Source organism: Cetorhinus maximus, unplaced genomic scaffold (assembly GCF_964194155.1).
Source record: "Cetorhinus maximus unplaced genomic scaffold, sCetMax3.hap1.1 HAP1_SCAFFOLD_765, whole genome shotgun sequence".
Lineage (NCBI taxonomy): Eukaryota > Metazoa > Chordata > Chondrichthyes > Lamniformes > Cetorhinidae > Cetorhinus > Cetorhinus maximus.
Window position 1 is genome coordinate 160,044 of NW_027596707.1, and position 17,453 is coordinate 177,496.

The window sequence follows — 17,453 nt, forward strand, 5'->3', positions numbered from 1 at the left end:
TATACCCCACACCCCTCACTGTAACACTCTGATATACCCCACACCCCTAACTGTAACACTCTGATATATCCCACACCCCTCACGGTAACACTCTGATATGTCCCACACCCCTCAGTGTAACACTCTAATATATCCCACACCCCTCACTGTAACACTCTGATATACCCCACTTCCCTCACGGTAACACTCTGATATACCCCACACCCCTCACTGTAACACTCTGATATACCCCACACCCCTCAGTGTAAAACTCTGATATACCCCACCCCCCACATTGTAACACTCTGATATAACCCACACCCCTCACTGTAACACTCTGACATACCCCACACCCCTCACTGTAACACCCTGATATACCCGACACCCCTCACTGTAACACTCTGATATACCCCACACCCCTCAATGTAAAACTCTGATATACCCCACCCCCCACATTGTAACACTCTGATATAACCAACACCCCTCACTGTAACACTCTGACATACCCCACACCCCTCACTGTAACACTCTGATATACCCCACACCCCTCACTGTAACACTCTGATATACCCCACACCTCTCACTGTAATACTCTGAGATACCCCACACCCCTCACTGTAACACTCTGACATACACCACACCTCTCACTGTAACACTCTGATATACCGCACACCCCTCACTGTAACATTCTGATATACCCCACACCCCTCACTGTAACACTCTGACACACACCACACCCCTCACTGTAACACTCTGATATACCCCACACCCCTCACTGTTACACTGATATACCCCACACCCCTCACTGTAACACTCTGATATACCCCACACCCCTCACTGTAACACTCTGATATACCCCACAACCCTCACTGTAACACTCTGACATACACCACACCCCTTACTGTAACACTCTGATATGCTCCACACTCCTCACTGTAACACTCTGATATACTCCACACTCCTCACTGTAACACTCTGATATACCCCACACCCCTCAATGTAACACTCTGGTATACCCCACACCCCTCACTGTAACACTCTGACATACCCCACACCCCTCACTGTAACACTCTGATATACCCCACGCCCCTCACTGTAACACTCTGATATATGCCACACCCCTCACTGTAACACTCTGATATATCCCACACCCCTCACTGTAACACTCTAATATATCCCACACCCCTCACTGTAACACTCTGATATACCCCACACCCCTCAATGTAACACTCTGATATACCCCACACCCCGCAATGTAACACTCTGATATACCCCAAACCCCTCACTGTAAAACTTTCATATACCCCACTCTCCTCACTGTTACACTCTGATATACCCCACACCCCTCACTGTAACACTCTGATATACCCCACATCCCTCACTGTAACACTCTGATATACCCTACACCCCTCACGATAACACTCTGATATATCACACACCCCTCACTGTAACACTCTAATATATCCCACACCCCTCACTGTAACACTCTGATATACCCCACACCCCTCACTGTAACACTCTGATATACCCCACACCCCTCAGTGTAACACTCGGATATATCCCACACCCCTCACTGTAACACTCCGATATACCCCACACCCCTCACTGTAACACTCTGATATACCCCACACCCCTCACTGTAACACTTTGATATACCCCACACCCCTCACTGTAACACTCTGATATACCCCACATCCCGCACTGTAACACTCTGATATACCGCACACCCCTCACTGTAACACTCTGATATACCCCACACCCCTCACTGTAACACTCTGATATACCCCACACCCCTCACTGTAACACTCTGATATACCCCAAATCCCGCACTGTAACACTCTGATATACCCCACACCCCTCACTGTAACACTATTATATATCCAAACCCCTCACTGTAAGACTCTGATATACCCCACACCCCTCACTGTAACACTATGATATACCCCACACCCCTCACTGTAACACTATGATATACCCCACACCCCTCACTGTAACACTGATATACCCCACACCCCTCACTGTAAAACTCTGATATACCCCACACCCCTCACTGTAACACTCTGATATACCCCACACCCCTCACTGTAACACTGATATACCCCACACCCCTCACTGTAACACTCAGATATACCCCACACCCCTCACTGTAACACTCTGATATACCCCACACCCCTCACTGTAACACTCTAATATACCCCACTCACCTCACTGTAACACTCTGATATACCCCACACCCCTCACTGTAACACTCTCATATACCGCACACCCCTCACTGTAACACTGATATACCCCACACCCCTCACTGTAACACTCTGATATACCCCACACCCCTCACTGTAACACTCTGATATATCCCACAGCCCTCACTGTAACATTGATATACCCCACACCCCTCACTGTAACACTCTGATATACCCCACACCCCTCACTTTAACACTCTGATATACCCCACACCCCTCACTGTAATACTCTGATATATCCCACACCCCTTACTGTAACACTCTGATATACCCCACACCGCTCACTGTAACACTGATATACCCCACACCCCTCACTCGAACACTCTGATATACCCCACACCCCTCACTGTAACACTCTGACATACCCCACACCCCTCACTGTAACACCCTGATATACCCCACACCCCTCACTGTAACACTCTGATATACCCCACACCCCTCAATGTAAAAGTCTGATATACCCCACCCCCCACATTGTAACACTCTGATATAACCTACACCCCTCACTGTAACACTCTGACATACCCCACACCCTTCACTGTAACACTCTGATATACCCCACACCCCTCACTGTAACACTCTGATATACCCCACACCTCTCACTGTAATACTCTGATATACCCCACACCCCTCACTGTAACACTCTGACCTGCACCACACCCCTGACTGTAACACTCTGATATACCGCACACCCCTCACTGTAACATTCTGATATACCCCACACCCCTCACTGTAACACTCTGACACACACCACACCCCTCACTGTAACACTCTGATATACCCCACACCCCTCACTGTTACACTGATATACCCCACACCCCTCACTGTAACACTCTGACATACCCCACACCCCTCACTGTTACACTGATATACCCCACATCCCTCACTGTAACACTCTGATATACCCCATACCCCTCACTGTAACACTCTGATATACCCCACAACCCTCACTGTAACACTCTGACATACACCACACCCCTTACTGTAACACTCTGATATGCTCCACACTCCTCACTGTAACACTCTGATATACCCCACGCCCCTCACTGTAACACTCTGATATATCCCACACCCCACACTTTAACACTGATACACCCCACACCCCTCACTGTAACACTCTGATATACCCCTCACCTCTCACTGTAACACTCTGATATATCCCACACCCCTCACTGTAACCCTCTGATATACCCCACATCACTCACTGTAACACTCTGATATACCCCACACCCATCACTGTAACACTCTGATATATCCCACACCCCTCACTGTAACATTCTAATATATCCCACACCCCTCATTGTAACACTCTGATATACCCCACACCCATCAATGTAACACTCTGATATACCCCAAACCCCTCACTGTAAAACTTTCATATACCCCACACTCCTCACTGTAACACATTGATATATCCCACACCCCTCACTGTAACACTCTGATATACCCCACACCCCGCAATGTAACAATCTAATATACCCCAAACCACTCACTGTAAAACTTTCATATACCCCACTCTCCTCACTGTTACACTCTGATATACCCCACACCCCTCACTGTAACACTCTGATATACCCCACATCCCTCACTGTAACACTCTGATATACCCTACACCCCTCACGATAACACTCTGATATATCACACACCCCTCACTGTAACACTCTAATATATCCCACACCCCTCACTGTAACACTCTGATATACCCCACACCCCTCAATGTAACACTCTGATATACCCCACACCCCTCACTGTAACACTCGGATATATCCCACACCCCTCACTGTAACACTCCGATATACCCCACACCCCTCACTGTAACACTCTGATATACCCCACACCCTTCACTGTAACACTCTGATATACCCCACACCCCTCACTGTAACACTCTGATATACCCCACATCCCGCACTGTAACACTCTGATATACCGCACACCCCTCACTGTAACACTCTGATATACCCCACACCCCTCACTGTAACACTCTGATATACCCTACACCCCTCACGATAACACTCTGATATATCACACACCCCTCACTGTAACACTCTAATATATCCCACACCCCTCACTGTAACACTCTGATATACCCCACACCCCTCACTGTAACACTCTGATATACCCCACACCCCTCACTGTAACACTCGGATATATCCCACACCCCTCACTGTAACACTCTGATATACCCCACACCCCTCACTGTAACACTCTGATATACCCCACATCCCTGACTGTAACACTCTGATATTCCCCACACCCCTCACTGTAACAGTCTGATATACGCCACACCCCACACTGTAACACTCTGATATACCCCACACCCCTCACTGTAACACTCTGATATACCCCACACCCCTCACCGTAACACCCTGATATACCCCACAACCCTCACTGTAACACTCTGATATACCCCACACCCCTCACTGTAACACTCTGATATACCCCACACCCCTCACTGTAACACTGATATACCCCACACCCCTCACTGTAACACTCTGATATATACCACACCACTCACTGTAACACTCTGATATACCCCACACTCCTCACTGTAACACTCTGATATATCCCACACCCCTCACTGTAACACACTGATATACCCCACACCCCTCACTGTAACAGTCCAATATACCCCATACCCCTCAATGTAACACTCTGATATACCCCACACCCCTCACTGTAACACTCTGATATACCCCACACCTCTCACTGTAACACTCTGATATATCCCACACCCCTCACTGTAACACTCTGATATACCCCACACCCCTCACTGTAACACTCTGGTATACCCCACACCCCTTACTGTAACACTCTGATATACCCCAAACCCCTCACTGTAACACTCTAATATATCCCACACCCCTCACTGTAACACTCTGATATACCCCACACCCCTCAATGTAACACTCTGGTATACCCCACACCCCTCACTGTAACACTCTGATATACCCCACACCCCTCTCTGCATCACACTGATTTACCCCACACCCGTCACTGTAACAATCTGATATACCCCACACCCCTCACTGTAACACTCTGATATACCCCACACCCCTCACTGTAACACTCTGATATATCCCACAGCCCTCACTGTAACACACTGATAAACCCCACACCCCTTACTGTCACATTGATATACCCCACACCCCTCACTGAAACACTCTGATTTACCCCACACTCGTCACTGTAAGACTCTGATATTTCCCACACCCCTCACTTTAACACTCTGATATACCCCACACCCCTCACTGTAACAGTCTGATATACCCCACACCCCTCAGTGTTAAACTTTGATATACCCCACACCCCTCACTGTAACACTCTGATATACCCCACACCCCTAACTGTAACACTCTGATATATCCCACACCCCTCACGGTAACACTCTGATATGTCCCACACCCCTCAGTGTAACACTCTAATATATCCCACACCCCTCACTGTAACACTCTGATATACCCCACTTCCCTCACGGTAACACTCTGATATACCCCACACCCCTCACTGTAACACTCTGATATACCCCACACCCCTCAATGTAAAACTCTGATATACCCCACCCCCCACATTGTAACACTCTGATATAACCCACACCCCTCACTGTAACACTCTGACATACCCCACACCCCTCACTGTAACACCCTGATATACCCCACACCCCTCACTGTAACACTCTGATATACCCCACACCCCTCAATGTAAAACTCTGATATACCCCACCCCCCACATTGTAACACTCTGATATAACCTACACCCCTCACTGTAACACTCTGACATACCCCACACCCCTCACTGTAACACTCTGATATACCCCACACCCCTCACTGTAACACTCTGATATACCCCACACCTCTCACTGTAATACTCTGAGATACCCCACACCCCTCACTGTAACACTCTGACATACACCACACCTCTCACTGTAACACTCTGATATACCGCACACCCCTCACTGTAACATTCTGATATACCCCACACCCCTCACTGTAACACTCTGACACACACCACACCCCTCACTGTAACACTCTGATATACCCCACACCCCTCACTGTTACACTGATATACCCCACACCCCTCACTGTAACACTCTGATATACCCCACACCCCTCACTGTAACACTCTGATATACCCCACAACCCTCACTGTAACACTCTGACATACACCACACCCCTTACTGTAACACTCTGATATGCTCCACACTCCTCACTGTAACACTCTGATATACTCCACACTCCTCACTGTAACACTCTGATATACCCCACACCCCTCAATGTAACACTCTGGTATACCCCACACCCCTCACTGTAACACTCTGACATACCCCACACCCCTCACTGTAACACTCTGATATACCCCACGCCCCTCACTGTAACATTCTGATATATGCCACACCCCTCACTGTAACACTCTGATATATCCCACACCCCTCACTGTAACACTCTAATATATCCCACACCCCTCACTGTAACACTCTGATATACCCCACACCCCTCAATGTAACACTCTGATATACCCCACACCCCGCAATGTAACACTCTGATATACCCCAAACCCCTCACTGTAAAACTTTCATATACCCCACTCTCCTCACTGTTACACTCTGATATACCCCACACCCCTCACTGTAACACTCTGATATACCCCACATCCCTCACTGTAACACTCTGATATACCCTACACCCCTCACGATAACACTCTGATATATCACACACCCCTCACTGTAACACTCTAATATATCCCACACCCCTCACTGTAACACTCTGATATACCCCACACCCCTCACTGTAACACTCTGATATACCCCACACCCCTCAGTGTAACACTCGGATATATCCCACACCCCTCACTGTAACACTCCGATATACCCCACACCCCTCACTGTAACACTCTGATATACCCCACACCCCTCACTGTAACACTTTGATATACCCCACACCCCTCACTGTAACACTCTGATATACCCCACATCCCGCACTGTAACACTCTGATATACCGCACACCCCTCACTGTAACACTCTGATATACCCCACACCCCTCACTGTAACACTCTGATATACCCCACACCCCTCACTGTAACACTCTGATATACCCCAAATCCCGCACTGTAACACTCTGATATACCCCACACCCCTCACTGTAACACTATTATATATCCAAACCCCTCACTGTAACACTCTGATATACCCCACACCCCTCACTGTAACACTATGATATACCCCACACCCCTCACTGTAACACTATGATATACCCCACACCCCTCACTGTAACACTGATATACCCCACACCCCTCACTGTAAAACTCTGATATACCCCACACCCCTCACTGTAACACTCTGATATACCCCACACCCCTCACTGTAACACTGATATACCCCACACCCCTCACTGTAACACTCAGATATACCCCACACCCCTCACTGTAACACTCTGATATACCCCACACCCCTCACTGTAACACTCTAATATACCCCACTCACCTCACTGTAACACTCTGATATACCCCACACCCCTCACTGTAACACTCTCATATACCGCACACCCCTCACTGTAACACTGATATACCCCACACCCCTCACTGTAACACTCTGATATACCCCACACCCCTCACTGTAACACTCTGATATATCCCACAGCCCTCACTGTAACACTGATATACCCCACACCCCTCACTGTAACACTCTGATATACCCCACACCCCTCACTTTAACACTCTGATATACCCCACACCCCTCACTGTAATACTCTGATATATCCCACACCCCTCACTGTAACACTCTGATATACCCCACACCGCTCACTGTAACACTGATATACCCCACACCCCTCACTCGAACACTCTGATATACCCCACACCCCTCACTGTAACACTCTGACATACCCCACACCCCTCACTGTAACACCCTGATATACCCCACACCCCTCACTGTAACACTCTGATATACCCCACACCCCTCAATGTAAAACTCTGATATACCCCACCCCCCACATTGTAACACTCTGATATAACCTACACCCCTCACTGTAACACTCTGACATACCCCACACCCCTCACTGTAACACTCTGATATACCCCACACCCCTCACTGTAACACTCTGATATACCCCACACCTCTCACTGTAATACTCTGATATACCCCACACCCCTCACTGTAACACTCTGACATACACCACACCCCTCACTGTAACACTCTGATATACCGCACACCCCTCACTGTAACATTCTGATATACCCCACACCCCTCACTGTAACACTCTGACACACACCACACCCCTCACTGTAACACTCTGATATACCCCACACCCCTCACTGTTACACTGATATACCCCACACCCCTCACTGTAACACTCTGACATACCCCACACCCCTCACTGTTACACTGATATACCCCACATCCCTCACTGTAACACTCTGATATACCCCATACCCCTCACTGTAACACTCTGATATACCCCACAACCCTCACTGTAACACTCTGACATACACCACACCCCTTACTGTAACACTCTGATATGCTCCACACTCCTCACTGTAACACTCTGATATACCCCACGCCCCTCACTGTAACACTCTGATATATCCCACACCCCACACTTTAACACTGATACACCCCACACCCCTCACTGTAACACTCTGATATACCCCTCACCTCTCACTGTAACACTCTGATATATCCCACACCCCTCACTGTAACCCTCTGATATACCCCACACCACTCACTGTAACACTCTGATATACCCCACACCCATCACTGTAACACTCTGATATAGCCCACACCCCTCACTGTAACACTCTGATATATCCCACACCCCTCACTGTAACACTCTAATATATCCCACACCCCTCATTGTAACACTCTGATATACCCCACACCCATCAATGTAACACTCTGATATACCCCAAACCCCTCACTGTAAAACTTTCATATACCCCACACTCCTCACTGTAACACATTGATATATCCCACACCCCTCACTGTAACACTCTGATATACCCCACACCCCGCAATGTAACACTCTGATATACCCCAAACCACTCACTGTAAAACTTTCATATACCCCACTCTCCTCACTGTTACACTCTGATATACCCCACACCCCTCACTGTAACACTCTGATATACCCCACATCCCTCACTGTAACACTCTGATATACCCTACACCCCTCACGATAACACTCTGATATATCACACACCCCTCACTGTAACACTCTAATATATCCCACACCCCTCACTGTAACACTCTGATATACCCCACACCCCTCAATGTAACACTCTGATATACCTCACACCCCTCACTGTAACACTCGGATATATCCCACACCCCTCACTGTAACACTCCGATATACCCCACACCCCTCACTGTAACACTCTGATATACCCCACACCCTTCACTGTAACACTCTGATATACCCCACACCCCTCACTGTAACACTCTGATATACCCCACATCCCGCACTGTAACACTCTGATATACCGCACACCCCTCACTGTAACACTCTGATATACCCCACACCCCTCACTGTAACACTCTGATATACCCCACACCCCTCACTGTAACACTCTGATATACCCCACATCCCGCACTGTAACACTCTGATATACCTGACACCCCTCACTGTAACACTATTATATATCCAAACCCCTCACTGTAACACTCTGATATACCCCACACCCCTCACTGTAACACTATGATATACCCCCACCCCTCACTGTAACACTATGATATACCCCACACCCCTCACTGTAACACTGATATACCCCACACCCCTCACTGTAAAACTCTGATATACCCCACACCCCTCACTGTAACACTCTGATATACCTCACACCCCTCACTGTAACACTGATATACCCCACACCCCTCACTGTAACACTCTGATATACCCCACACCCCTCACTGTAAAACTCTGATATACCGCAGACCCCTCACTGTAACACTCTGATATACCCCACACCGCTAACTGTAACACTCTGATATACCCCACACCCCTCACTGTAACACTCTGATATACCCCACACCCCTCACTGTAACACTCTGATATACCACACACCCCTCGCTGTAACACTCTGACATACCCCACACCCCTCACTGTAACACTCTGACATACCCCACACCCCTCACTGTAACACTCTGATATACCCCACACCCCTCACTGTAACACTCTGACATACCCCACACCCCTCACTGTAACACTCTGATATACCACATACCCCTCACTATAACACTCTGATACACCCCACGCCCCTCACTGTAACATTCTGATATACCCCACACCCCTCACTGTAACACTCTGATATACCCCCCACCCCTCACTGTAACACTCTGATATATCCCACACCCCTCACTGTAACACTCTGATACACCCCACACCCCTCACTGTAACAGTCTGATATACCCCACACCCCTCACTGTAACACTCTGATATACCCCACATCCTGCACTGTAACACTCTGATATACCTGACACCCCTCACTGTAACACTATTATATATCCAAACCCCTCACTGTAACATTCTGATATACCCCACACCCCTCACTGTAACACTATGATATACCCCACACCCCTCACTGTAACACTATGATATACCCCACACCCCTCACTGTAACACTGATATACCCCACACCCCTCACTGTAAAACTCTGATATACCCCACACCCCTCACTGTAACACTCTGATATACCTCACACCCCTCACTGTAACACTGATATACCCCACACCCCTCACTGTAACACTCTGATATACCCCACACCCCTCACTGTAAAACTCTGATATACTGCAGACCCCTCACTGTAACACTCTGATATACCCCACACCGCTAACTGTAACACTCTGATATACCCCACACCCCTCACTGTAACACTCTGATATACCCCACACCCCTCACTGTAACACTCTGACATACCCCACACCCCTCACTGTAACACTCTGACATACCCCACACCCCTCACTGTAACACTCTGATATACCCAACACCCCTCACTGTAACACTCTGACATACCCCACACCCCTCACTGTAACACTCTGATATACCACATACCCCTCACTACAACACTCTGATATACCCCACACCCCTCACTGTAACATTCTGATATACCCCACACCCCTCACTGTAACACTCTGATATACCCCCCACCCCTCACTGTAACACTCTGATATATCCCACACCCCTCACTGTAACACTCTGATACACCCCACACCCCTCACTGTAACAGTCTGATATACCCCACACCCCTCACTGTAACACTCTGATATACCCCACACCCCTCACTGTAACACTCTGATATACCCCACACCCCTCACTGTAACACTCTGATATACCCCACACCCCTCAATGTAACACTCTGATATACCCCACACCCCTCACTGTAACACTCTGATATACCCCACACCGCTCACTGTAACACTGATATACCCCACACCCCTCACTCGAACACTCTGATATACCCCACACCCCTCACTGTAACACTCTGATATACCCCACACCCCTCACTCTAACACTGATATACCCCACACCCCTCACTGTAACACTCTGATAAACCCCATACCCGTCACTGTAACACTGATATACCCCACACCCCTCGCTGTAACACCCTGATATATCCCAGACCCCTCACTGTAACACTCTGATATACTCCACACCCCTCACTGTAACACTCTGATATACCCCACACTCCTCACTGTAACACTGATATACCCCACACCCCTCACTGTAACACTATGATATACTGCACACCCCTCACTGTAACACTCTGATATACCCCACACCCCTCACTGTAACACTGATATTCCCCACACCCCTCACTGTAACACTCTGATATACCCCACACCCCTCACTGTACCACTGATATACCCCACACCCCTCACTGTAACACTATGATATACTGCACACCCCTCAATGTAACACTCTGATATACCCCACACCCCTCACTGTAACACTGATATACCCCACACCACTCACTGTAACACTCTGATATACCCCACACCCCTCACTGTAACACTCTGATATACCCCACACCCCTCACTGTAACACTCTGATATACCCCACACCCCTCACTGTAACACTGTGATATACCCCACACCCCTCACTGTAACACTCTGATATACCCCACACCCCTCACTGTAACACTCTAATATATCCCACACACCTCACTGTAACACTGATATACCCCACACCCCTCACTGTAACACTCTGATATATCCCACACCCCTCGCTGTAACACTCTGAGATACCCCACACCCCTCATTGTAACACTCTGAGATACCCCACACCCCTCACTGTAACACTCTGAGATACCCCACACCCCTCATTGTAACACTCTAATATATCCCAAACCCCTCACTGTAACACTCTGATATACCCCACACCCCTCACTGTAACACTGATATACCCCACACCCCTCACTGTAATACTGATATACCCCACACCCCTCACCGTAACACTCTGATATACCCCACACCCCTCACTGTAACACTGATATATCCCAAACCCCTCACTGTAACACTCTGATATACCCCACACCCCTCACTGTAACACTGATATACCCCACACCCCTCACTGTAACACTCTGATATACCCCACACTCCTCACTGTAACACTGATATACCCCACACCCCTCACTGTAACACTCTGATATACCCCACACCCCTCACTGTAACACTCTGACATACCCCACACCCCTCACTGTAACACTCTGATATACCCCACACCCCTCACTGTAACACTCTGACATACCCCACACCCCTCACTGTAACACTCTGACATACCCCACACCCCTCAATGTAACACACTGATATACCCCACAACCCTCACTGTAACACTCTGATATACCACACACCCCTCACTGTAACACTCTGATATATCCCACACCCCTCACTGTAACACTCTGATATACCCCACACTCCTCACTGTAACACTCTGACATACCCCACACCCCTCACTGTAACACTCTGATATACCCCACACCCCTCACTGTAACACTCTGATACACCCCACACCCCTCACTGTAACAGTCTGATATATCCCACACCCCTCACTGTAACACTCTGATATACCCCACACTCCTCACTGTAACACTCTGATATACCCCACACCTCTCACTGTAACACTGATATACCCCACACCCCTCACTGTAACACTGATATACCCCACACCCCTCACTGTAACACTCTGATATACCCCACAGCCATCACTGTAACACTCTGATATACCCCACACCCCTCACTGTAACACTCTGATACACCCCACAGCCCTCACTGTAACACTCTGATATACCCCACACCCCTCATTGTAACACTCTGATATACCCCACACCCCTCATTGTAACACTCTGATATACCCCACACCCCTCATTGTAACACTCTGATATACCCCACACCCCTCATTGTAACACTCTGATATACCCCACACCCCTCACTGTTACAGTCTGATATACCCCACACCCCTCATTGTAACACTCTGATATACCCCACACCCCTCACTGTAAAACTCTGATATACCCCACACCCCTCACTGTAACACTCTGATATACCCCACACCCCTCACTGTAACACTCTGATATACCCTACACCCCTCACTGTAACACTCTGATATACCCCACACCCCTCACTGTAACACTCTGATATACCCCACACCCCTCACTGTAACACTCTGATATACCCTACACCCCTCACTGTAACACACTGATATACCCCACACCCCTCACAGTAACACTCTGATATACCCCACACCCCTCACTGTAACACTCTGATATACCCCACACTCCTCACTGTAACACTCTGATATACCCCACACCCCTCACTGTAACACTGATGTACCCCACACCCCTCATTGTTACACTCTGATATACCCTACACCCCCTCCTTTCGACTTACCTTCACTGTCCGAGCTGTAGCTAATGGACACGGCCGCCTGGTGCCCGTGGACCGGTGCCCCCCGGGAGTGCCCACACCGCCAGTCGCTGGAGGAGGCGCACGTGATCACCGACGGCCTCATCTGTGTGGGGTGGGGTGTGGGGGTGGTGGGGATAGAGAGCGAGGTCACAGGTCACAGGTCATCACCCAGCACGCGAATCGGCCCAATACCCGGTGTGTTAGCGGTGGGCGGGGTCGGGCCTGCACCGCCAGGCTTTGGCCCACCCAACCCCCCTCCACCTCCGAGCGCCGGATTCGAACCCGCGGACAGGTAGCTCCGGCCAGGGTCCACCACCCACACCCCCCCCCCCCCCCACCCCCCCCCACAACCGGTCAGTAGGGGAGGGGGTGATGCGGCATTAATTTTCGTTCCCATCCATCTCTCTGTCCCCTGAGGCGTTAGGCAGCCTCTCGCAGGGCCTGCGGCGAATGTTCACTTGGCCGATTCGCGGGAGGAGGCGATTGTCTCACGAGGGATCGAGCGGACCTTCCTCTCCCCCACCCCCACCCCCACCCCCTCCCCCACCCCTCCCCCACCCCTCCCCCACCCCCTCCCCCTCCACCTCCCTCTCCTCTTCCCCTCCCCCTCCCCTCCCCCCCTCCCCCACCCCCACCCCCACCCCCACCCCCACCCCCCCCCTCCCCCACCCCCTCCCCCTCCACCTCCCTCTCCTCTTCCCCTCCCCCTCCCCTCCCCTCCCCCACCCCCTCCCCCACCCCCACCCCCACCCCCTCCCCCACCCCCTCCCCTCCACCTCCCTCTCCTCTTCCCCTCCCCCTCCCCTCCCCCTCCCCCACCCCCACCCCCTCCCCCTCCCCCACCCCTCCCCCTCCCCTCCCCCCCTCCCCCTCCCCCACCCCCTCCCTCTCCCCCTCCCCCTCCCCCTCCCCCTCCCCCTCCCCCTCCCCCACCCCCTCCCCCTCCCCCTCCCTCCCCCCTCCCCCTCCCCTCCCCCTCCCCTCCCCCTCCCCCCTCCCCCTCCGCATCCCCTCCCCCTCCACCTCCCTCTCCCCCTCCTCATCCCCTCCCCCTCAACCTCCCTCTCCCCCTCCCCCTCCCTCCTCCCTTTCCCCCTCCCCTCCCCCTCCCCCTCCTCTCCCCCTCCACCTCCCATTCCCCTTCCCCCTCCCCCTCCCCTCCCCTACCCCTCCCCCGTCCCCTCCCCTCTCCCCCTCCCCCCTCCCCCTCCGCATCCCCTCCCCCTCCCCCTCCCTCTCCCTTTCCCCCTCTCCTCCCCCTCCCCCTCCCCCCCCTCTCCCTTTCCCCCTCCCCTCCCCCTCCCCCTCCTCTCCCCTCCACCTCCCATTCCCCTTCCCCTCTCCGCCTCCCCTCCCCATCCTCTCTCCCCTCTCCCCTCCCCCCTCCCCTCCCCTCTCCCCTCCCCCTCCCCTCCCCCTCTCCCCTCCCCCTCCCCTCCCCTCTCCCCCTGCCCTCCCCCTCCCCTCCCCTCCCTTTCCCCCTCCCCCTCCTCTCCCCCTCTCCTCCCCCTCCCCTCCCCTCCCTCTCCCCCTCCCCCTCCCTCTCCCTCTCCCCCTCCCCTTCCCCCCTCCCTCTCCCTTTCCCCCTCCCCCTCATCTTCCCTCTCCCCCTCCCCCTCCCCCTCCCCCTCCTCCCTCCCCCTCTCACTCCCATCTCCCCTCCACCTCCTCCCTCCCCCCTCCCACTCCCCCTCACCCCTACTCCTCCCCCTCCAGCCCCCCCGCTCTCTCCGGCTGGAGAGTCTAGAACATGGGGCTGGGGGGGGGGTGGGTGGGGGTTGTTGGGGGGGGTCATGGTCACAGGGGTAAGGCCGTTTTGGACGGAGGCGAGGAGAACTCCCTTCGCTCCGAGGGCTTGAGGGGACCTCCGCCATTTCCCGAGGCCCGAGGAGGCTTCAGCCCGTTCGAGACCCTTGGTGAGGGATGGTGGGGGCGCGGTGCAGGGAAAGCGGGGTCCAGGTTCGAAGAGCAGCCGCAGTGGTTATTGAGTGGCGGAGCAGGAGCGAGAGGGGCTGAATGGGCCTCCTCCTGTTCCTGTGTAACAGGCTCGAGAGGGGCTGAATGGGGCCTCCTCCTGTTCCTGTGTAACAGGCTCGAGAGGGGCTGAATGGCCTCCTCCTGTTCCTGTGCAACAGGCTCGAGAGGGGCTGAATGGGGCCTCCTCCTGTCCCTATTCTCCCATCTGCGTTTCCTCACAATGCGGCCTTCCACAAAGGGTGAATACGAGCATCGGCACAAGGGGGCTGAGCCCGGATTTTATAGCCCTGCCGGGCGGCAGTGTCTCCCCCCGCGTGTCTGCTGCCCTTGTCCTTCTAGGTGGGTAGAGGTGGTGGGTTTGGGCGGCGCTGTCGAAGGAGCCTTGGCGAGTTGCTGCAGTGCATCTTGTCGATGGTACACACACTGCTGCCCCTGTGCGTCGGTGGTGGAGGGAGTGAATGTTTGTGGATGGGGTGCCGATCGAGCGGGGGCTGCTTTGTCCTGGACGGTGTCGAGCTTCTCGAGTGTTGTGGGAGCTGCAACTCATCCAGGCAAGTGGGGAGTATCCCCATCCCACTCCTGACTTGTGCCTTGTCGATGGTGGACAGGCTTTGGGGGGAATCAGGAGGTGAGTGACTCTCCGCAGGATTCCCAGCCTCTGACGAGACATCTCTGGGTGACCGTTCACCAGTCTATGGAAGGGAGTTTGGCAGAAGTGTTAATAAGTAATGCTGGATCCTCGAGTGTACGCACCGTGGAGAAGAGGACGATGTTCCTAAACAACAGCAGAACCCAGGATGACATGTCAGCTGGCAGGACGGAGACGGGGCAGAGCCAGCGGCCCAGGGCAGAGGAAGGCCTGGACGAAGATGGTCTGACGAATTTAAAACGTTTCAATGCGATCACCTCTCATTCTGCTGCACTCCGGGGAATATCTGCCCGTCGTCTTTAACCGAGTTCACCATCCCCAGGGCGTTTCACCGGAGGGTAAAATCAGACACACTCTGACCCCAGGCCACACGCGGGGATACTAGGGACAGGTGACCGAAAGCTCGGTCAAAGAGGTGGGTTTTTAAGGAGCGTCTTAAAGGAGGAGAGAGAGAGAGAGGGAGAGAGAGAGAGAGAGGTGGAGAGGTTTAGGGAGGGAATTCCAGATCTCAGGGCCCCCTCCAGGCAGCTGAAGGCACGGCCGCCAATGGCGGAGCGATGGGAATCGGGGGATGCTCGAGAGGCCGGAATTGGAGAAAGGAGCGCAGAGATCTCGGAGGGTTGTAGGAGGTTACAGAGATAGGGAGGGTTGTAGGGGGCTGGAGGAGGTTACAGAGATAGGGAGGGTTGTCGGGGCTGGAGGAGGTTATAGAGATAGGGA

General features: G+C 51.9%; 1 protein-coding gene across 1 annotated transcript in view; it reads right to left on the reverse strand.

Moving 5' to 3' along the window:
* LOC144674718 (transcription cofactor vestigial-like protein 4) overlaps positions 1-14,210 on the reverse strand; it is a 170,247-nt gene extending 156,037 nt beyond the window's left edge. Inside the window, exon 1 of the mRNA XM_078535940.1 lies at positions 14,090-14,210. Coding sequence (XP_078392066.1) covers positions 14,090-14,210 — 121 coding nt within the window. The remainder of the gene's footprint in view (positions 1-14,089) is intronic.
* Positions 14,211-17,453: the final 3,243 nt, after the last annotated feature.